This window comes from Triturus cristatus, chromosome 3_1 (assembly GCF_964204655.1).
Source record: "Triturus cristatus chromosome 3_1, aTriCri1.1, whole genome shotgun sequence".
Lineage (NCBI taxonomy): Eukaryota > Metazoa > Chordata > Amphibia > Caudata > Salamandridae > Triturus > Triturus cristatus.
This window is the reverse complement of record NC_140583.1, coordinates 678,487,482-678,510,663: the sequence shown is the minus strand read 5'-3', so window position 1 is coordinate 678,510,663 and position 23,182 is coordinate 678,487,482. Positions and strand designations below refer to the sequence as shown.

The following is a 23,182-nucleotide window of genomic DNA, read 5'->3' as shown; positions in this document are numbered from 1 at the left end:
GCTAATACCAGCACTAAAAACACACCTGCTACAAACCCACACAATACTAATCACTTTTCTACAAAACAAGGTCTCACTATCACCAAAGCCCATTCTCTAAACTGTCTACTAATAAATGCTCGATACCACTCTAAAAACAAACATCACATCTACGACCTTCTCACCGATGCAAAACCAGACATACTATTCGTAACTGAATCATGGTTGGAAGATGGTATGGCTCCAGTCCTGCATGAAGCCATTCCTCTAGGCTATCAAATGATCATCCAAAATAGTATAGGCAAAAAAGGAGGTGGTCTAGCTGTTGTGTTCAGGCAAACATTACATATCACTAAAGTTGACAACATCACCATATAGAATTGTGAGGCTCTTCTCACCAGATGCAATCCTACACCGTCTTCCTCCTGTAATTTCCTGCTCCTTTACAGACCTCCAAGGTGACATTGCCAGACGCACTTCAAGACACAGTTTCAAACCTGATAACAATACACTCCAACCTATGCGTTCTGGGTGACCGCAACATTTGGTTTGACAAACCCAATATGACCCATCCAAAAACAATAATCACTGGACTTGACGCACAAAACCTGCATCAGATTGTCCACAAACCCACACACATCGTTGGACGTATCTTACATGTCTTTTTTGCTAATACCGAACTAGTTACCTTTCAAACTATAACTCCAGTCACATGGTCAGACCACCACTTGCTTGCATTCAAACATAAAACAACACTAAGCGACTCACCTAAAACTACTTTACATCCATCCACCTATCGACCATGGAACAAACTCAATTTGGAATACTTAGAAAGACAACTATCATCCAGTACAAATATAGAAACAATAAATTCTGTTCAAAAACTATATGAGTGGCTACAGGAAGCTTTTGACATCCTGATACCACTCAAAACCACACAACAGAACAAAAGAAAAAAAGCGCCTTGGAGAAACATAGAGATATAAGACATAAAAAAACAAATTAGAAAGCTGCAACGTACCTGGCTCAAAACAAACAAGAAAAACTTCACCTACAGAAAATTAACAGATTATACAAGTCATCTATCAAAAAAGCTAAGAAAAGGTACTATTCAGACAGAATTCAAAATGCTAAATGTGCAAATAAAGAATTCTATAAAATACTCAATGAATTTCGCAAACCAAATTGCCTCCAAGGAACTCATCCTGTTACTCAAGATTTCACAGACAAACTGGCAAATCATTACACTGACAAAGCAGATACGTTGGACTCATACTTAAGACAGAGATAAAGCACCAGCACTAACCCTTTGACAAAACAACAACCCAAGAAAACTCTAACCCAACCTCTCCATTCCTTCCAACACATCTCACATGATGAATTTATGGACCTGATCAAAGCAAGCAGGCCTGCTGGCAGCCCTTCTGACTCATGTCCACCACAAACTTTCAAGACTATTCCTGGAGGAGCCTAGCGCGCAACCAAGATGGCCGCGTAGGTGCGAGGCTCCCGAGGACCTCCGCGACCTCCTATGACTATCCTGAACATATCCTGTCTCAGATGAGGGGACTGTGTTGGTGAGCCTGAGCTGAGGTGGCACCCGTTTTCCGCTTCCAAATCGGACCCCGGACACCGGCTTTAGCACCGATTGAGGTTTGCGGCCTTCTCCTAGCCGAACCCCGGATTTGCGCTGTGGGGCGATCCAGTGACAAAGTGAACAACAGCGGCGGGCAGGGCTTGGTGGCTCGCGTACCCCGCACTTTCACTTTCGCTTTCGCACCCCCCTTGCTGTCTCTGCGAGGTTGGCTCGCGGGGCTTTGTGTGTTGGTGTGGCCTCGCCGAGGGACCCTGCCTGCCCGCCGGCTGTGATCCGCCCCGCAGATCTGGGGTGGCACCCCCCCGGAGCCCGTGGACCGGCTTGGCTGCCCTTCACGACGGGGCTGGTGCGACCGGGAGACTGGGACCATGGCCACGAAACAAGATGGTGACCGGACAAAGATAAAATCGGCCCGGCGTGGCGCAGCCCATCAGTCCAACAGCATGGACCGATATACCCTCCAGAAGGGATCTCCCGAGGTGCCACGCGGGTCCCCTGAGGGCCCTACTGATGCCCCCGATCTGCCCACGGATCTGACTCTGCGGGATGTCATGGGCGCCATCGCCGAGATGAAGGCCTATGTGGGCCAGCGTTTTGATACACTGGCGCAGAAGATCGACTCGGTCCTCGTGGATGTTGGCCTGATAAGGGCCGATCTCTCCAAGACCAACGACCGAGTCGACTCTTTGGCCCACACCACATCGGGCCTTACGACAGATGTGGCGGCCCTACAAACGGAGGTGCGCCGGCTTGCTCGGGCGAGTGCGCTGATGGATCGCCGCCTGGAGGACTCCGAGAGTCGGGCCCGGAGGAACAACATCCGTATCATCGGGGTGCCTGAGGGACGTGAGGAGGCTGCGGCGGACCTTTTCGTGGAAGACCTGATTGTTACCCATCTCCAGCCACGGGGGCTGAGTAAATTCTTTGCTGTGGAGAGGGCCCACAGGGTTCCCGGGGGAAGGCCTAAGGTCGGAGCCGCTCCGAGACTTCTCATTGCCCGGATTTTTAATTTTCGGGACAGAGACGCTATCCTGCAATCCTCCAGGCTACAGGGACCGATTAGACTTGACAATATGGACATTAATTTTTATCCTGATTTCACCCCTGCGGTCCAGAAGCAGAGACTGAGCTTCCTCGGTGTCAAACGCCGTCTTCGGGACCTAAACCTCAAATACGCCATGCTTTTCCCAGCTAAGCTGCGAGTGGAGGTGGATGGTCGCACGCACTTTTTTGATCGTCCCGAAGCGGCGGGACTGGCTGGATACTCTGTCTGGGGATCGGGATCGGGGTGGCGGGGGGGGAGCGGCCGGGGGAGAGGGCTCGTTGGATCAAGACTGAGGGACTAATATTAAGCCTCGCTCGGGACAAAAATGATGCCACTTTTGGCCATACGTCTGTTCGCTTAAGTTCCCCTCCTATGGAGGTTGTGTGGGGTCTCTTGGGGGTTCTCCCTCCTCCTCTGGGGGTCTAGTTAGTTTAACTATCTATGGGGCGACAGGCACACTGCACGTTGGGGGGGCTGTCTGGGCTCATGCAGGGGTGCAGGGAGGGGGGAGTTCTGTTGGGGTGGGTGGGCAGGGATGGGGTGTTGTTTGTTATTATCACAAGGCAACCCTTTTTTTGTGTTGGTTCTACTGTGCTCTCGGGGGGACGAATGATGGTTTCTGTGTATGATGGGGGGTAGGGAATTAACTTTGTTGTCTTGGAACGTTAATGGGCTGGGGGACAGGATCAAACGAGGTGTGGTCCTGCAGTTTCTGAAGCGACTCTCGCCCGATGTAGTCTTTCTGCAGGAGACACACCTTATTGGCAATTCCTTCTGTGCCATGAATCGGCGTGGCTACCGCCTCGTGGCCCACTCGGGCTTCACGTCAGGCTCAAGGGGTGTGGGTATCATGGTAAAGAACTCGCTCCCGTTAGAAATTGATGAGGTGCTCCACGATGATAGGGGACGTTACACTGTCTTGGTGGGGAGAATGGAGGGCAAAGTGGTTGTGTTTGTGTCAGTGTACGTCCCACCGGGGTTGCAGTCGACCACCTTTGCAGACCTGGGGCGCCTCCTCCTTGGCCTTCCGGGGGGGCTTCTGGTGGTGGGGGGGGTTTCAACGCGGTGGTTTCTGGGACTGTGGATCGTCACCCCCCTAGGGACCTCCCCCGGGCACAGGCGTGGCTATCCGGCCTCTTGGAGACACTGGGATTGGTGGACTGCTGGCGCTTAAAACATCCCACGCAGCTGCAGTACACTTTCCACTCGGGGGCCCATGGTAGTCTCTCAGGGCTTGATTATGTCCTTGTCCCGGCGGCCTATGTCGGGAGGGTGGGGGAGGTGTGCCATTTGGCACGGGGTATCTCGGACCACTCCCCGCTTCTGTTACATTTCGATGTCTTTCCGAGGGGTGAGAGCAGGGTGTTCCCAATCAATTCCTGGTACCTGCGCGACCCCGCCATTCGCGCTGACTTGATTAAATCCCTCCAGCGCTATTTTGATGAGAATGTGGGGTCAGTGCCTTCGGCTATCTCCCTGTGGGAGGCCTTCAAAACAGTACTCAGAGGGGAGGCCCTATCCCTTATTTCCCACGCCCTGAGGCGCGAGCGGGAGGAGGTGTCCCGGGTGGAGGCTGAAATAGCTGAGTTGGAGGGTAATCTAGAAGATGGGGTGACGGATGCTGCACTACATGTCCTACAACTCAAACAAGCGGCTTATAGGGCCCTCGTCACGGAGGCGGCCAGGGGCCTTAGTAGAGAGCAACAGGGGCGACTGTATGATGTGGGTGATAAGGCTGGTAAACTGATAGCGTGGTTGGATAAAAAGGAGAGAGCGAATCGTGTGGTCCCGCTGATTGAGAAAACGAATGGTGTGTGTGTAACTGAGCCAGAAGAAATTGTCTCCTGTTTCGCGGATTATTTCCGCGAGGTGTATTCCCTGGTCTCTTCTTGCTCTGAAGAGGATTCCCGTGCCCTGCTCAGGGATATCGCGCTGCCTTCCCTTTCTGGGGAGGACAGGGTGTCACTGGACGCCGCTCCCACCTCCGACGAAATAGCCCTCGCCATACGCTCGGTCGCTTCTGGCAAGGCCATGGGCCCGAATGGTATCCCTATCGAGTTGTATAAGCTGCGACCTGATACATTGGCGCCTCACCTCCGCGCAATGTTCCTGGCGGCCCACTCGCTGGGCTCCCTCCCGCTTGACCAGCGTCTGGCTACAATCGTGGTGATCCACAAGGAAGGGAGACCCCGGGACCGGGTTACTTCTTATCGGCCTATCTCGCTACTGAATGCGGAACCCAAAATTCTCGCCAAGGTACTGGCCAATCGGCTGGTCGGTGTGGTGGGAGATCTGGTTCATCAGGACCAGTCCGGCTTTATTCCCCATCGCAACACAGCCCTTAACCTGCGGCGTTTGCATGGGGTGCTCGCACGCGTCCCATTTATACGGGAACCAGCCATTTTGGCGTCCTTGGACGCCACCATGGCGTTTGACACGCTTGAGTGGCCATACATCTGGGCGATGCTTGCGAAGTTTGGATTTGGCCCAGGATTCATCAGTTGGGTCAAATTGTTGTATTCGGGCCCGTTGGCGCAGGTGGTGGTGAACGGAAGAGTATCGGCCCCGTTTGAGCTGGGCCGGGGCACGCGACAGGGCTGTCCCTTGTCGCCGCTTCTTTTTGCGCTTGCCTTGGAGCCCCTGGCGGAGTGGCTGCGGTGGGAGCCTTCCATCCGTGGTCTCCGTTGGACCCCCGAGTATGAGGACCGCGTATCCCTATACGCTGATGACATCCTTCTGTACCTAGCCTCCCCACGTAAATCACTTATAGTGCTGGTTGATGTTTTACATTCATTTGGTCGTAACTCCGGTCTCGTCATCAACTGGGCTAAATCGTGCGCGTATGTTCTCTCTGGGGAGGCTCCTATTCTCCCGCGGGGCTGTCCGATCCAGATCGCCCCGCAGGGATCTCGGTACCTGGGTGTCTTCATTACTCTGGACCCGGAGGCCCGGTATGAACGGAACCTGCTTCCCCCCCTCCAGCGCCTGCGGGTAGATGTCGCGCGCTGGCGGCGCCTGCCGCTTTCGCCGCTCGGCCGGGCGGCATTGTTCAAGATGATGTCTCTGCCGCGTTTCCTGTACGCTTTGCAGAACACTATGGACTTAGTCCCGGCGCGCTACTTCCGTGAGGTGGAGAGTCTGCAACGCCGCCTGTTCTGGGACGGGAGGCCGCGTATTGCCCTGGCGAAGCTGACGCTCTCATGGTATGACGGGGGGATTGCCCTCCCGGATATTAAACGGTACTATTGGGCCTCCCAGCTCGCTGCAATTAACCATGGCCTATACGGGCCCGCCTTAAACCCGGCATTCGAAATGGACAAGATGCTCCTGTCAGGTGGCGACTACAATCGAGCGCTCTATTCTAGCGCGCCCGACGCTCGTCTGACGGGCCCCACGCGTGTCATGGTGCAGGTGTGGCACGCGGCCAATGCAGCTATGGGGTGGAAGGACCTTTTGACCCGGGCGTCACCACTATACGCGTCTGAGCGGTTAGGTTCCCTGTGGACCTCTAAGGGCTTTGAGAAGTGGGACATAATAGGTATCAGTAAAGTGGGGGATCTCTGGACGAGGGGAGGATTTAAAACGTTCGATATGCTGCAGACGGAATTTCAGTTGCAGGGCAGTGAATACTTTCGGTATTTGCAGGTCCGTCATGCGCTGGGCTCCGTCTTCTCGGACGTTGCCTCCATCCCGGAATATTCCCCCCTGGAGGATAGAATGCTGGATGGGCACGTCCCGGACAGCACGATCTCACTGATATACAAGAAGCTGATAAACGACCGCTCGGGCCTGTTGACTGCCCTTCGTGCGGCTTGGGTTGCCGACGGGCTGGAGTTGGACGACGAGGACTGGACCTCCGCGGTGGCCTCCCCGAAGGAGGTGGCCATACCGGCTCGCCTTCGCTTCGTCCAGCTCAAGATACTCCACCGGGTCTACATGACGGGGCCAAAGCTTCTGCGTATGGGCTATGCTGGAGATGGGTTGTGTAAGCGTGGGTGTGGTGCTTTGGGGACCTTTCTGTATATTTTATGGGAGTGCCCGGAGGTGGAGCGGTTCTGGCGTGGTGTACATGAGGTGCTGCGACTGGTTACGCATGTGGCGCTGTTGCCTGAAGCGAGGAGATGCCTGCTGAACGTGTGGGAACCGACTGATTACTCGGCGCCACAGACGTGGTGGGTGACTCTGGGATATATGATAGCCAAGCGTGATATTGCTCAACTGTGGGGATCCCAGAGGCCCCCGACGGTCTCGGCCTGGAAAGAACACATGGACTGGTGCATGTTTCGAGAAAAGGTGGTGTATGTGGCGAGGGGTAAGCCTGCAACATGGGTGAAAGTATGGGGCCCCTGGAACGCCTACCGCGGGGGTATCTGTGCACCACCGTTGCTGCCTGATACCTCGCCAGCCCCATCCCCTTAGCCGACTCATTCCCCCGCCGCCGGACATTGGGTTCCCCCAGTCCTCGCTCTGTTCTCTTCCCCCTCTTTAGACTTCTGTGGATAGTTGGGATCCCCCCTCTAGGGGAGCATGTGCTGCTATTTCCGATTGTGGGTTGCCTTGTGGGTGTGGTTTTCTTGTTGTTCTTAATTTAAAATGAAACCGCATAATGGGGTCTGGATGATGTGGCTTTTGACGTTGTTACCTCCTGAGAAATGCTCCTCCGTAACACCACGTGTTCCATAAATGTATGTCGTATGTTCTTATCATTGCTAGCGGCCGGCCGGAAGGTTGTAGGCCCATACTTGTATACTCTTAAGACTTGTAATAAACGGTTTCAAAAAAAAAAAAAAAAAGACTATTCCTTTAACAAGGATAAAGAATAAGAAAGGCTCGCTCAGGGGGGCGACTGTTCTCATATAATGCTCCAAAGCTGTGGAATTCCCTCCCACTCCCCATCCGAAGAGAACACAACCTACTGGCCTTCCGTAGGCAATTAAAGACCTGGCTCTTCGAATAAAACCCTCCATACAGCTCCCCCTCTCTGAATGCTACAGGTTGACTGACAGCGCTGGGACGCCCCAGGGTAGCTACGCGCTTTACAAATCTGAAATCAAATCAATCAAATCAACAATCTCTGTTGCCACTCTAGTAAGAAGAATCATCAACGATTCCTTAACTACCGAAATATTTCCAGAAGCCCTCAAAAAGTCATACATATGCCCTGTACTGAAGAAAAAAAACTTGGACCTGCTGAACCCTGACAACTACAGACCCATTACAAATGGACCTTTCCTGGGCAAATTAATAGAAAGAGCAGCGTTCGCCCAGATGTCGCATTTCATTAAAGAGAATGACATACTTTCAGACTTCCAAACAGATTTACGTCCGGGAAGAGGCACAGATTCTGCCCTCCTTGCCGTCTGGGATGACCTGAAGAACGCAATAGACCGCAACGGGGTTGCGGCGCTTCTCCTCTTGGACCTCTCGGCTGCCTTTGACACTGTTGACCATGACACTCTGAAACAAAGACCCTATGAAGCCGGCATAGAGGGCACTGCTTTAGACTGAATCGCGTCCTACCTTCGAAACAGAACTAATGTCATCCATACCCCACCTTTCTCATCCAAACCATTACTCCACAAAAGCAGGGTTCCATCAAGGCTCTATCATCTCGCCAATGCTTTTCAACATCTACATGAAGTAATTACTGGTACTGATCAATCAATTTCACCTCACGTGCTATAACTATGCAGATGACACACAAATACTCCCCCAACTGAAATGCCCCAAAGATATTGAAAACACCCCAATTTTCAGTTGTCTCAGAGCCGTGGATCAGTTGATGACTTCAAGCCACCTCAAATTAAATGCTTCCAAAACAAAAATCCTCACGTGTGACAATTGGAAACATTATGACCCGCTTGCTGCCTGGCCTGATGAACCACCAAAAGTATCAAAGGAAGTAAGAAACCTCGAAATGACCATGGACTCCAAGCTGTCAATGAATGCCCAAATGGACAAACTAGCAAGATCAAGCTTTGTCACTATAAAAACGCTGCAACGAATTTTCCCTCATTTGGGATTTCCACACAAGGTCCAAGCTACCATCTCCCTTGTTCTGTCCAAACTCAATTACGCCAATAGCCTCTACCAGGGATCACCTTTAACGACCATGAAAAGACTACAACGGATTCAGAACTCGGCTGCCAGACTACTCTTCCATATCAAACCGCGAGAACACATCTCAACTGCCTTGAAAGCCCTGCATTGGTTACCGGTTGCCAGAACAGCCACGTTCAAGCTGCTTTGTATCACCCACAAAGCAATACATGGAATGGGACCGCTCTTCATCAGCAATAAAATCACCAAACACATTCAACAAAGGAACCTCCACTCTAAAAGGTAAGCAGTCAAAATATCGAAAATAAAATTTCAACCTACACTAATATCGAGTTTTAAATATCGAAGGTACAGAATATCGATGTCAATAATATCTATGGACAGAATATCGACCCTAAGGTCAGTATTTTTATATCGATGTTAGTAATATCGAAGTTAGTAATATCGATATCAAATATATCGATGTTACTAATATTGATGTTACTAATATCGATATTTATATTATTGTTATGTATTTTATTATGTATTTAATATGCATGTGTTATATGTTTTTTGTTGAGTGTTTTACTGGTTTTAAAATATATGTATACAATTTTTATATGTTAATAATGGTTTTTTAAGTCAATTTTGTGTTTTAGTACTGTAGCGGGTTGTGGGTTCATAGGGGACTAGGGTGGGAAGTAATTTAATTATATGAAAATAATTATACATTTTTAGGAATTATTAATTATTTGTAATTAATTTTTGCGTTTAAGTTCTGTAGCGGGTTGTGGGTTTATAGGAGAATAGGGTGGGAAGTAATTTAATTGTAATTAAGTAATAATTTTTTTTCATTTATTGGTATTGATAATTATATTATTGTTAATTAAGTATTAATTGGTAATTCATTTTTAATTGGTAATTTGTTTTTATTAATTGATTAATTGATAATTATGTTAAGTGTATTATTTTATTATTGGAGTGTGTTGTGCGTTTATAGGGGAATAGTCTTGGAAGTAATTGAAATCTTATTAAGTAATTATTAAATTTGCTGTTGGGTGTTGATAATTAATTAATTGGACATTAATTATTAATTGGTAAATATTTTAAATTATACAATTTTGGTTATGAAAAATAATTTGTTGTTGATCAATTATTAATTGTGAATTAAATATGATTAAATATTATGGGGCCGATTCCGATCCTGGAAAAACCGGGTACGAACCGTCGGTCGGAGCGTTTTCTCCGTCCGACTCGTACCCGGTAAAAACACCATACAAACTTGCAAGTACGATTCGTACGGAAACACCATTTCCGTACGAGTCGGAAAAAACACCGACCGACAGCAAAATCCATACGAATGTGATCCGGGACAAGGCGGACGTGACGTCCGGACGGAGTTAGGCATGTTTTTACGTCCCAGCAAGTACGATTCGTACCGACAGCAGTCCGGACGGCAATATTTTTACGGCACCCAAAAAGTGCCGGAAAAGCGAAGGACGCCGCGATGCGAGCGGAATAGAGGGCCCGGGATGCGCCGTCACCCCCCCAGCCCCCCGCATGTACGCGCCGTCCCCCCCCAGCCCCGCGGATGTACGCGCCGTCCCCCCTAGCCCCCCCGTATGTATGCACCGTCCCCCCCCAGCCCCGCGGATGGACGCGCCGTACCCCCAGCCCCCCCGCGGATGGACGTGCCGTACCCCCACCCCCGTAGGTACGGCACGTACCCCCACCCGTGTATGTACGGCACGTACCCCCACCCCCATAGGTACGGCACGTACCCCCACCCGTGTATGTACGGCACATACCCCCACCTGTGTATGTACGGCACGTACCCCCACCCGTGTATGTACGGCACGTACCCCCACCCCCGTAGGTACGGCGCGGACCCCCACCCGTGTATGTACGGCACGTACCCCCACCCCCGTAGGTACGGCATGGACCCCCACCCCGTGTATGTACGGCACGTACCCCCACCCCCGTAGGTACGGTGCGGACCCCCAGCGCTACACGCTGGAGGTCCGCACCATACCTACGGGGGTGGGGGTACGTGCCGTACATACATGGGTGGGGGGACGTGCCGTACATACACGGGTGGGGGTACATGCCGTACATACACGGGTGGGGGTACATGCCGTACATATGGGGCTGGGGGTATGCTCCGCACCTACGGGGGTGGGGGTCCGCACCGTACCTATGGGGCTGGGGGTACGCTCCGTACCTACAGTGGTGGGGGTCCGCACCATACCTACGGGAGTGGGGGTCCGCACCATACCTACGGGGGTGGGGGTCCACACTGTACCTACGGGGGTGGACTGGGGGTACGGCGCGTACCTACGGGGGTGGGCTGGGGGTATGCTCCGGACGTACGGGTGGGCTGCGGGTACGGTGCGGACGTGTAGGGATGGGGGTACGGTGCGCACCGGGCCCCCTTTTCATCATGCATCGCGGCGTACTTAGCTTTTCTGGCACTTTTTGGGTCCCGTGAAAATTTTGCCATGCGATGTGCTGTGGGTACGAATCGTACTTGCTGATCCGTAAAACGCTGCCTGACTCCGTGCGAATGTCGCGTACGCCGTGTTGCGGATCCGATTTGTATGCATTTTTTTGCCAGTCGGTGTTTTTTACGATTCGTACGGAAATGGTGTTTCCGTACGAATCGTACTTGCATGTTTGTAAGGTATTTTTCCCGGGTACGAGTCGGACGGAGAAAACGCTCCGTCCGACGATTCGTACCCGGTTTTTCCAGGATCGGAATCGACACCATAAGATCCATGGACAGCCACCTGATCTTCAGAAAACTGCTCAAGAATTGGCTCTTCCCCACATAAGCACCATACCCAAACAGAAATTTACAGCATATCCCTCTGTATATAATCATTTATTTTTACTATAGATATGTACCTATCTGTGTGTATTGCTTTGTATAAACATGTAGAATAATTATGTTACAAAAAAATAATAATTCAAGTACAATAACACTTGCAAACCGGAGTTTATCTGGTGCATCTTTAGTCTACACCTACTTCTTCCATTGTGCATCTATGTACCTTCCATGTACTTGGAACTGTGTGTTTGTTACTTTCCTCCTGAAAAACATATCCAATGCACTACCCTATTTCTCATCCTGTACCTCTATCAATATCTTTAATCTACATATACCTACCTCCTTTATGCATTTATATATGCTTAATGTACTTATGTATTTATATATTTATCACTTTCTTCTAATTTAGCATATCCAATGCACTACCCTATTTCTCACCCTATACATCAATCAATATATCCTCTACACCCACTCTCTCATTCATCCCAAACCTCATACCACTACTATGATCCCCAAAATAACCCTTTCTAGACTCTCCCTTACTCTACCCCTCCGTGCATCATCTGATCCCTCTTTTACTATACCGATCCCCAAAACAAACATTTCTGAACTCTTCCCTCTGACTCTTCCCCTCCACAACTCCTTTTTAATCATCCAAAAGCCTCCTCCTACTGCTATGACCTCCAAAAAGAAAATCGTTCACTCTCCTATCCCTCCGCTATCCTTTTCAATCAAAATAACAGAATAACATGTTAACTTCTCAAACTTCATATTCCACTATACTAATTTACCACTAATCCTTTGTGGGTCCCAGAGTAGCGTGCTTCTCGCCAAAAAAGAGCTTCAACATCTCATCAGTGGTAAGCAAGCATTATATAAATGTAAACATTTTTCCCTCTTCTATCCCTCTGCTACCTTTCTCTATCCAACTGAATAACACATCCACCACTCAAACTACTTTCATATTTCACTATACTAATATTCAACAATAATCCTTTATGGGTTTCGGAGTAGCGTGCTATTCGCCAATAAAGAGCTTCAACACCCCATCAGGGTTACAAGCGCTATATAAATGCAAACCTTTTCCCTTTTCTACCCCTCCCTAACCCTTCTCAAACCAAATAACTGACTAACATACCCACCATTCAAATTACTTTCATGTTTTACTATGCTAATCCTTATGCGTTCCAGAGTAGCGTGCTACTCATCAAAAAAAGCAAGCGCTATATAAATACAAACCTCTTTCCCTCTTCTATCCTGTCGCTACCCTTCTCTATCCAAATAACTTCATAACATATCCACCACTCAAATTACTTCGTATTTTACTATACTCATTTTCAACACTAATCCTTTTATGGGTTCCGGAGTAGCGTGCTACTCGCCTGAAAAGCGGTTCACACCCCTTCAGGGGTAACAAACGCTATATGAATGCAAACCTTTCTCCTCCTTTTATCCCTCCGTTACCCTTCTAACTCCAAATAACTGACTAATATCCACCACTCAAACCAGAATATATAAAGCATACCCCACCCACAACTCCCCACACCCCATTGCCAGTACCACCCTTCCACCCCATCCTCACTCAGACAAGTTGGGAGTTGAGTGGTGGATATTAGTCAGTTATTTGGAGTTGTATCCACATGTTAAATAATATTTCCATGCAGTGTGTGAGATAGTAATTAGTGTTTTTTCATGTCAATTTTGGAGTACTGTGGCGATAGATAGATAGATAGATAGATAGATAGATAGATAGATAGATAGATAGATAGATAGATAGATAGATAGATAGATAGATAGATAGATAGATAGATAGATAGATAGATAGATAGATAGATAGATAGATAGATAGATAGATAGATAGATAGATAGATAGATAGATAGATAGATGCAAAAAAGGAAGCAGGGAACTCTGGGCAGTTCCCAAGAGTAGATGGAGAGCAGCTCCTATACAGAGCACGCTACAAGACCAGCAACACTCTAAATCTGCTCACCTCAAATGTGTGTTTTCCTAGCAAAGTCTTTAAGTATAGGATTAGCACAGTGCCAACCACACAGAGTTAGAAAGGAACAAAGCCTTTTGCCATTTTTACAGCAAAGCCTTTAAGCATAGGATTAGCGCAGTGCTCTCCACGCCGAGCTGTAAAATGACAAAAGCCTTTTACCACTCCAGCCACAGTATTACAGCTTTGGATATATACGTTTACTCACCTGCTTGTACTACTGAAAAGCAAATCTTTTTCTGTGTCCAGGCTGTCAAGTTCTTCAAAAGTATTAGGTGCTCCTTTTGAATGTTCTCCGCTAGAAGGAAGATTAAAGAAAAGTGCATTAATGCTCATGCGTAACAATTTACTTTCAGTAGATGAAGTAAGATTACACAAGTGATATAACCCTAAAAACTTACATTACTTACAAAATCCTTGGTTACTTGCTGTTGCCATTTTATGAAAGTGCATACCTTGTTGAAATGTCTGTAATTGCACATCCACCTACTCCTCATATTACTATTCCTTTTTTGCTAATCTCCTATATGTCTTAATTAGTTCAATAGGTAAGTCGACTCATAAATCAATTAATTCTTAAACGGGTTGCAACCATTTGCTCCTGCAGTTGCAAATCTACTATTTCAATATTTATCTATTGCTATGAATAAAATAACAACAACAGGATTCACAAGTAACATGAAAGCAATATCGGTTACTACTGAGGGTTTTTTCCACTCTTCTGTCATCAGTAATTCTTTTCGGAACAGAGAGATTTCATGAATAGCACCACCTGATCTCGGTGCGATTTGGAAATTAAAGATGAGAAATCAGCATGCATGATATGATACTTTCGATGGAGGACTCTGAGGGAAGGTCTCACAGAAATAATGTGCGCTTTGTGGGATTCCAGGAGAAGGCTGAGGGGCAATCTGCTGAACTCTTCTTGGAAGACTAGATCACTACCACTCTGGCGCCCAAACGCCTCTCTAAATTCTTTACTACTGAACGAGTGTACAGGGCTCTTGCGCCTCTGCTCAGACCAGGTGCCCCACTCTGAGCAATTATAGCACAGCTGTTCAACTTCCGGGATAGAGATGCAATACTACAAACCACTCAAATACGGGGGCCTTTGTTGTTCTTGAAAACCTTCCTATCAGTGAAAAAGCATCTTCGGGACCTTAATGTTAAATACAACCTCCTCTTCCCTGCCAAACTCAGGGTTGAAAATCAAGGAAAAGTATTTTTTTCATTTTTTAGCTGAAGTGGTCAATGACTGGGTGGACCTTAGAGGAAACTCCTGCGACTAGCTAGTGTAACAGATGGAGTACGCTCAACAGTCAACATCGGGCTGGTCTGGACGTTGCCCAAGATAACAGAGCTGGAGGATGAATCAAGAGACTAATGCGGGATCAGAGAGGATCCAGTTTTGTCCAGATAGTACTTTGCAAGCCACTGATGTGGTCCTGGGTTCAGATGGGGCTCTCCAGGAACGGCTGGGAGGACAGGGACCAAACAGAACACATCAGTTTGAGGCTGTGGTGCGGTTTTGATAACTTTTGGAGTGATTCAGCGGTCTCCACTGGACCCAGACCTGAGATGCTATGAAGAAGATGGCTGAGGAGACTAAGATGGTTTGAGGGGAGGCAAAGTAAGCCTGTGTACATGACATATAATGTGTTATGCTTTCCCTTGTTTTGCATATGCTCAAAAAAACTGTTATGTATGAACATATGTGGGAAAGAAGGGGATTCCCACTCATAGATTTGTGACCTGAGTTAGTGGGAGGGCTTTATCCCCCTAGAGGTGGATGGCCGCAAGAAAGGAGCTGGAAATCACAAGACTTGTGCCCTTCCTGGCTATATACCCTCTTGCAAAGCACAAATTTGCATAGCGGAAGGATGAGGGAATATTGTTTTGTTGGTTTCTTTAATTTCTTTAATTTATCTTTTTCTTATGAACACTGAGGTCTGGGGCAGCATTCGCTGACTCCCAACTTGAGTGAGGATGGGGTGGGAGGGTGGTACTGCCAATAGGGTGTGGGGAGTTGTGGGTGGGGTATGCTTTATATATTCTGGTTTGGATTGGGATGTTAGTTCTGCTACTGCGTCAAATGGCCATGCCTGGAGCACTGACTGGTTTCCCCTGCCGGTGCTGTGTCAGTGATGAAGTTACGTGAGGAATGGATGCCTCCATGAACAAATTAATCCCTTAGAATGTCCGAGGCCGAGCCACCTTTGTGAAATGATGGAGAGTGTTTGTCTATCTGAAGTGCTATAGAGTGGCTGTGGTATTCCTGCAAGCAACGCACATCTGGGGTGACTGCATCCTATGCCAGAGGAAGCGATGGAGAGAACAAATTTATGCTACCTCCTATTCTGTGTTTGCATGAAGGACACTTATTTGGTTGGCTCCAGGGGTCCATTTTAAGCATATGAATCATGCTGTATATCTGTAGGGATGGTAGGTTGTTGCACATGGGACATTTGAGGGTTGGGAGATTAATTTTAATAATGTCTATGTCCCCAATGATGTTGATCATTTAGATCATCTATTTCTATGGGGGCAGGATGGGAGGGACGAGGGAAGCTTATAGTTGGACTCCTTATGCTATACATATGCTCGACATTGTCAATGTGATATCCCTATATGCCAATAAAGTAATTTTATTTAAAAAATCAAGACTTCGCAGCCTTGGTATTCAGCAGCCCCAATATTTGTAGTACGGGCTGCGAGCCTTTGGGCCCCGGGTCCAATTATGCACTGCGTAAATATTAAAGTCACTAACACGTGACACCTGCGTACTGCATCCTATCGGCTTGCACTGTGAAAACTACATGCAAGAACTTGCCATGTAGGGATGTGCTAGCAGAAAACCATTCTCTATGGGTTCAACATGAGTGTTGTTCTTTTATTTCATTCTCGATTGCAGTGTGTAGCACTGGATTTCACCATGAAAGAGGGTTAAGTGCAATGAGATCTATCATTATGTGAGCTGAAACAGTGGACAAAAAGGGCCTGATTTGGAGTTGAACAGATGGCTTTCTCAGTCACAAATGTGACGGATATCTGTCCGCCGCATTACATGTGCATTATACCCAAAGCACTTGTAATACGGCGGATGTGATATCTGTCACGTTTGTGACGTAGTAACCTGTACTTCGGACTCTAAAGCAGGCCCAAAGTTTTCCCAAGACTGTGCCATGCTCTTTTCCAGCCATGCAGCATTACAGTTAGAATTTGCTTCACTGGGCATTCATTGGGCTTTTACATTTGCTTGAAGACCCATGGACCGATCTATTTATAATTACATCTAAATCTAAATAAATATTTTTTGTGGCGGTATGTAGGCACCCCCATAATAAACAACGTAGACAGGTAACTTTTGCTTGTAGTCCCATGCATTTCAACAATTTCAATTTCTTCGACACACATATGCAACCCACCTCATACTATTCAGGTTTGGTTTGGTAGTTACAATACATAGATGCACATCTCCACCTTAAATCCCATCTTAAGAATTTCAAAAGGTACATTTTTCCATAAAAATTTAAACATGTCCATACCTGAATACTATTAAATTAGTGTAGATTAACAATGGACACCAGAATCCACATATTAGCTTCAGGATGCGGGTGTCTTTTGACATGTCTCCCCACCAAATCTTTGTCAGAAAAGCCTGGAAATAATTCAGAAATTATTGTCTACAGCAGAAGAAACACATATTGTGACATTCTTAAGAGGCTCCATGCCATGCCCACCTTGCCACTCTAGACAGAGCTTAGCCAATTCAAAGCAACTTTGGTCCAGCTCCAAAAGGGAGAGTCAAGTCCAAGGCGACAGGCCAGGTCCCCTCTAGATGGGATCATGAGCAACCCATACAATTATCTGCTTATTTAGTCAATATAATAAACCAAGCCAATTAATGAACTTTCAAATGTACTCTGTTGGGCTTTCAGAATAAGCTTTTCATCAACAGATCCAATGGGGACTCATTCAGTAGAAACCTTACAGTCCACCTGTTTCTAAATGAGGCGGGGGGACTGAGTGTATGGCAAACAAGGTACTGTGCTGCCTTTGTAATGGAAAACCCTAGCCCACCCTATCCATCAGTCTTAGTTTAGACCATTGTGAATCTCAATCGTTTGAAGCTTGGCTTCTTGCTGCATACCCAGATGTGAGTTGCCTTCATCCTGAGATGATGACATGGCTAACATTTAGAATATATCTTGAGCTTTAATAGGAAGCTTCCTTTGTATGCAACTACTTATTATGAGAATGATATTGTCAATCTTGTGTAAAACATTTTCAGCAGGGTATTTTGTGTTACACCCAGAAGGGTGGTGATCTTCTATTCTAGGGAGATTAGATCAGGGCACCTTATTTCTCAATTGAGGCTCTCTTCCTTCACTTTGACTCAGGAAACTGTTTCCTGTAATTTTGACAATACCCTTTAAATCTCATCCAACAGTATGTCTGAGTTGTTGGGTGCCTGCAGCAATTTATAATCAAAGCGTTTCTTAAAATAGGTTTTTAGATATTGTACTCCAATGTTCTTCGGTATTTCTCTAATGTTTAAATTGTTCTTCTTGGACATGTTTAAGTGTTCTCTAGCTTTTCAGGTGAGTACCTCTGTTATGCTTTCAACTCCTCAATATTGGACATCATTTCTTCCTGTACTTTTCCATTTTCCAGCTACAGATGCGTCCCTGCATCACCAAGATTGTATTAAGAATAAACACTAGGCCTTATTTAACATATTTTTATTTAACATATTTTTAAAGAAATGAATTTTAATTTACCACAACAGAACCAACATACCCCACCTTGTGTTGCCGACACTTGGTTATTCAGTTCATCTTCTGCTGTCTTTGATGTTAGATCTCATTTGTCGATCACGGTGGGCAGGGTTTGTTTCATGGAACCCCCAGGAAATACATAGTTCCCTGATAGTGGGTGACTGCTGAAGATGTGGGGTTTTACTTAGTTATATGAACAGTGAAACACAATTAGGATTATTACAATAGCTTCACTGCCTTTGGCTGTTGGCTGCTCTGTAGATATCAGTGTATTCTTTCCACACCTCAACAAGTCCCATAGTATGCTACACAAGTATTATTAATGTCTTTGCCTGGCAAAGTGAGGTTTGGCATCTTATGCACACAAACACACAAGTTAATCTATTGTTATAAATGTTGCAATAGCATCATTATTTTTTTCCATTGTTACCCCCTTGTTTGCCATTTTTTAATCCCGTTTAGTTGTTTATAGTGGCCAGTTGGCCTATCTATCTACATTGTTATTTGCCTCTCCAACATTCCCGACCTTTGTTCCTCAAAGGATAGCCTGCATGTTCACTGGTATATTGGTAACATAGATGCTCTTTCAGTATACAAATTGAAAAGGAAGATGGCTGCCATGTTATGAGTTTAATCTGACCGTAGTTTCTAATGCATGTTGCTCACAAACAGCTTCATAATCTCTTGGAGTTTGGGGACTTTAGGCACTAAATGGGTGAGTTTGAGTGCCTTACAGCTAGCTTCGTAGTTCAGGTTTATAGACCCAACAGTCATCTACAGCCTCCTGTTCGTGAAAGACTCTGCTGAGGTGAAAGTGTTTAATAAAATCTGAAACCTAATTTTCCGCTACTGGTTGTACCTCTGTATCCATGCTAAGCACCCCCTCCCCCCTTCCTCAATGTGCACAGTGGGGATCCGCTCCATTGAGAACATACAGTCTGAAGTTAACTATCGATTCTTCCTACCTCTGATATTCCTTCAGCTAAGCATTCCTTCTTTGCTCCAGGACCAGGCTAAAAACATAGATTATGGCTGCAACTCTAAATCCAATTTTACAATGCACCACAATGGTGATGCCTAGATCTTCTATAACAGCAAGGTTTCCAGAGTCTCAGAGCCACCATTTTCAGCACTTTCTTGCCAACAAGGGCCATATAAGATTTTGATGTTTTTCCCATGGTCTCTGGTGCTTTCAAAATTTGATAAATAAAATTTAGTCTGAGGGACATCAGGGATCTGGAGGGCATCTTGAATATGCTCCTACCAGGCACATTGCATGGCCACCCCCCACCACAAAATACCCTTTTGTAGGTATGTTGCGTTTTGCGTCCTGAGGTCTGACTGGTCAATATGTGCTGTCTCTGAGCACTAAAATGGACTCCTGCCAAATCTTAGTAATCTCCTACAAATGTGTCTACATTTATTGAGCAAACAAAAAGGAGCATAGTCCTTGTGATGTACCTTTGCTGGCACTTAATGCAGAGATATGAAGCAGCATTTTAGTACCCCAAAGTGTTGTTTCATATAGGTACCACAATATCGGCTCAGGTAGTAACTAAATCTTTCACCTATATTTACCGTGCAGTTACACTACATAACGGATCTAAGTACTGACCTTTACCTAGTTATGGCAATGCCTAAAATTACATGGGGTTTTCTCTGAAAAACTAGCCTCATTCAATATGCATGAGGATTCTTGGAATCACAGCAGGACTACTATCTCCTGCATAATAACTACGTATAAGGGTCATTCCTTCCGTCATCCTAGTCAGACATGACAGCAAGGTATATCCCCTGGGGGTACCGCTTTGGGTATATAAACACCATATCTTTGCTGAGGCAGGAGAGGAGATAAGGACTTCCATGCTGACACACTGATGCAAGACGCTGAGGTTCCTGCATGCAGACACTCCAGCTCGCAGTGGTCTGACATCCCTCGCGGGGTGTCCATTTCGAGACCAAGATGGGGGCCCACAGTCTATCACTTCAGGTAATGGGGTTGACTTTATCCTAGAGGGATTCTTGGCTCTACACCTACATACATGTTAGGTACACTTAGGTACATCTAGTTAGGGTTGCATCAATGGAGTACTCATTCATTACTACCATGTATTTTAGATACTTGCCTGTATTCATTGTTTTAGCACTATGGTAGAAATCTACCATCCTTTTACTTTATTGGTGCTTACGATCATTTATATCTGTTTCTGTCTTATGGTTGTTTCAGCACACCTATTTTACCTTAGAATGACGATGGTTCAATAAATGCTAATTGAAAAATGTCCCCACCATTTATTCTGAGTATTTCTCTAAGAAAAATTGAGCACGAGTGACTGAGCGAAAAGTACTGTACTATTTCCACAGTCCCTGACGGGACAGAGTTGTCATGTTCGATAGTTGCCAAGAACTATTCACTCCTTGGTAAGAGGGGTTTACAGTGGCACTGTGAGCTAGCTCGTATACAGGCTAACATACTTGGTGGGGGTGTCGGGAATCAGTTTGGACACCAATCCCGTAGTGTAAGTTGTCTAAATACGCAGATCCTCTATAGGTTTATAAGAACTACACGACAAAAGACTCTCGATAGAGCATCATGCCTAGATGGCACCCGGCTCCATTTCCACCCTTCCTCTACTACCTGTGGCAGGAGTTTAGTAGGGAGGCATCAACCATGGCTTCAACTGATGTGTCATTTAAGTGCGTGCTGTTGTAAGAGAATGTCAATGTTGTACAAGTGTGAAGAGACAGTGAAGGACTCACCTATAGGGGCACAGATATTAATCGATATTTCCATGTTCACCAGGACACTTATTATAAGCAATGAACCACAGGTTGGGCATCACACACGGCAAATCGATGTGGATTCTTGAGCATTCTGTATGGTTGTATTAGGAAACTGGATGGGTAGCGGTCTTCGTGTTAGTGAGCCCTGTGCGACTAATAGTAGTGTTGATTAGGAACAGCCACTTATACGGCTTCTCTGTCTTTATCTAGTGTTAAAGGAAATGATACATAGCTCACCACACGTGTGTGACTGCGTATACGGCTTGCCAGATTAGCTGACTGATCGATCAATATGAAATGCTAAGTGGGTTTCCAGGGATTCTCTGGAGGGAGTCTGTATCATCCCATCAGACTGCATCTACCAGCTCCACTATGTGCAGAATTGTTCTCAGAAATATGTAGCGCCTGCCAATATGTATGCTACATTCAAGGGGGCTCAAGTAAAGACTGCAAAACATTGCTGCACTGCAGATGTGCCATCGGTAGATTATCCACATGTTTATTTTACGAACATTGAAATCAAATAAAATACAGGCTTAGATTTTTATTTAGGGTTGGGCGGAGCAGAAGCTGTTAAATCTGTTTAATCACCTCACTTAGAGGTGGAGGAAATACTAAGTTTCAGAAAGTGACGTCACAGCTGAGTCCACCTTCGGAATCCTATGCCCTCACAGCACATCTTCCACAGACTGCCAGGTCTGTACGCTGAAAGGCGCATCCTATTTAGGGTGTATTTTCTAATGTACATTTTTCCTGCCCGGTACGGAGCTGGGCACATGCCCCCAAGTGAGGAAGAATGCTCCCTGCACGTCAGGGCTAATTCTTTTGTTTATTCCAGAAGCAACTCCCACTTCGAGTATTGGTTACTGATACCAAAAAGATACTGACCAGCGCCATGACATGGCAGGTGCTTGGGAAGTCTCTTTTGATGAAAGCGTTCCATCGGTTTGGTAGGCACAGCTTCACTAAAATGCGTCAATTACTTCTGATAATGGCATTACTCCTAGTCCTACTCCCTCGCCTGCCATACATTCATCAAGCCATACTCCTCTCTCTGAGACGGTGGAGGAGGGCAGGGTTTCCATCAAGCCGGGTGGTTTACATGGTCTCCATAGTCTTGAAGGCACATATATAAAGTGTTCTAAATCCCGGATACTTTATGCAGCAAAACACATTCTTACAAAGTTGGAACAATGGCACATGGTATATTTTTTTAAGTAAAATCGTACACAGATAATTCAAGCTCTGAATTGAGGTAAACGTGTCATGAGGCTTACCTGGACACCATCGTGTGCAAAGAAAGATTTGGCATCTGCTTCGGTGGCCAGCTGCAGACATGTGGACTTGCCCCAGTACTTGGTCCTTCTAACGATCAAAGCAAAAGCTCTGTCCTCGCTGTTGCTGTAACACTCACTGAACAAATCTAACAACAAAACAGGTACCACAGTCAGACGTCACGAAGAGGGGAGCTTTCCTGTCCAGTACCGTACAATGCCCTCACAATCAGAGCTCCATCATGGGAAACCTGCTGCGAGGGGCAACTTCTGAACCAAGCAATGTCCCAGCACAGCACCTACCCCTACCCTTCTGATAAGGAAAGTGAAAATGGGGTATAATTGGCTCCATCATCAGTTCTCTAGTAAGTCACTCAGTTTAGTGAGAAAGTGAATGGGGCTAGTTGTGTCCTGTTACTAAAGTAATTTGGGGGGTGCGTTCTTTTAGTGTTTTTCTTTTTCCTCATTATAACTCCTTTTCACTCAAACCCCTTTTTCTTTTTCACTCCTACTGCTCAACTAGTGATAAGCATCATATAAATCGTTCTAATTAGTAGTGCTTACAAAAAATCTCAACATAAATATATTATTATTACTATTTATGGATCAGCCACACACTTACTTATATTCCAAGACTCCCTAAATAATAATCCAAGAGGAAGCCCTACTTATCCCTAGCATCTTCCACCGAACCTGCCTGGAGCAGTCTAATGTTGCTGCTGAGAAATGGAAGATTGAAATGGTAGCCCTCATGGTACCGGAGTGTGAGATTAATGAATCAATTTGTGTAACTAAACCAATGTCCGCAAAGCAAAAGCCCTTTATGGTGTTACCCTTTTGGATGTTTCACCGACAGTGA

The 23,182-nt window shown here is 46.4% G+C and overlaps 1 protein-coding gene across 1 annotated transcript in view; it reads right to left on the bottom strand.

The window, feature by feature from the left end:
* Positions 1-23,182, bottom strand: part of TRPM5 (transient receptor potential cation channel subfamily M member 5) — a 561,392-nt gene that overhangs the window by 306,818 nt on the left and 231,392 nt on the right. Inside the window, exons 13-15 of the mRNA XM_085646171.1 lie at positions 22,327-22,472; positions 17,033-17,145; positions 13,696-13,785 (exon numbers count right to left, since the gene is read on the bottom strand). Of these exons, the coding sequence (XP_085502297.1) occupies positions 13,696-13,785; positions 17,033-17,145; positions 22,327-22,472 (349 nt within the window). The remainder of the gene's footprint in view (positions 1-13,695; positions 13,786-17,032; positions 17,146-22,326; positions 22,473-23,182) is intronic.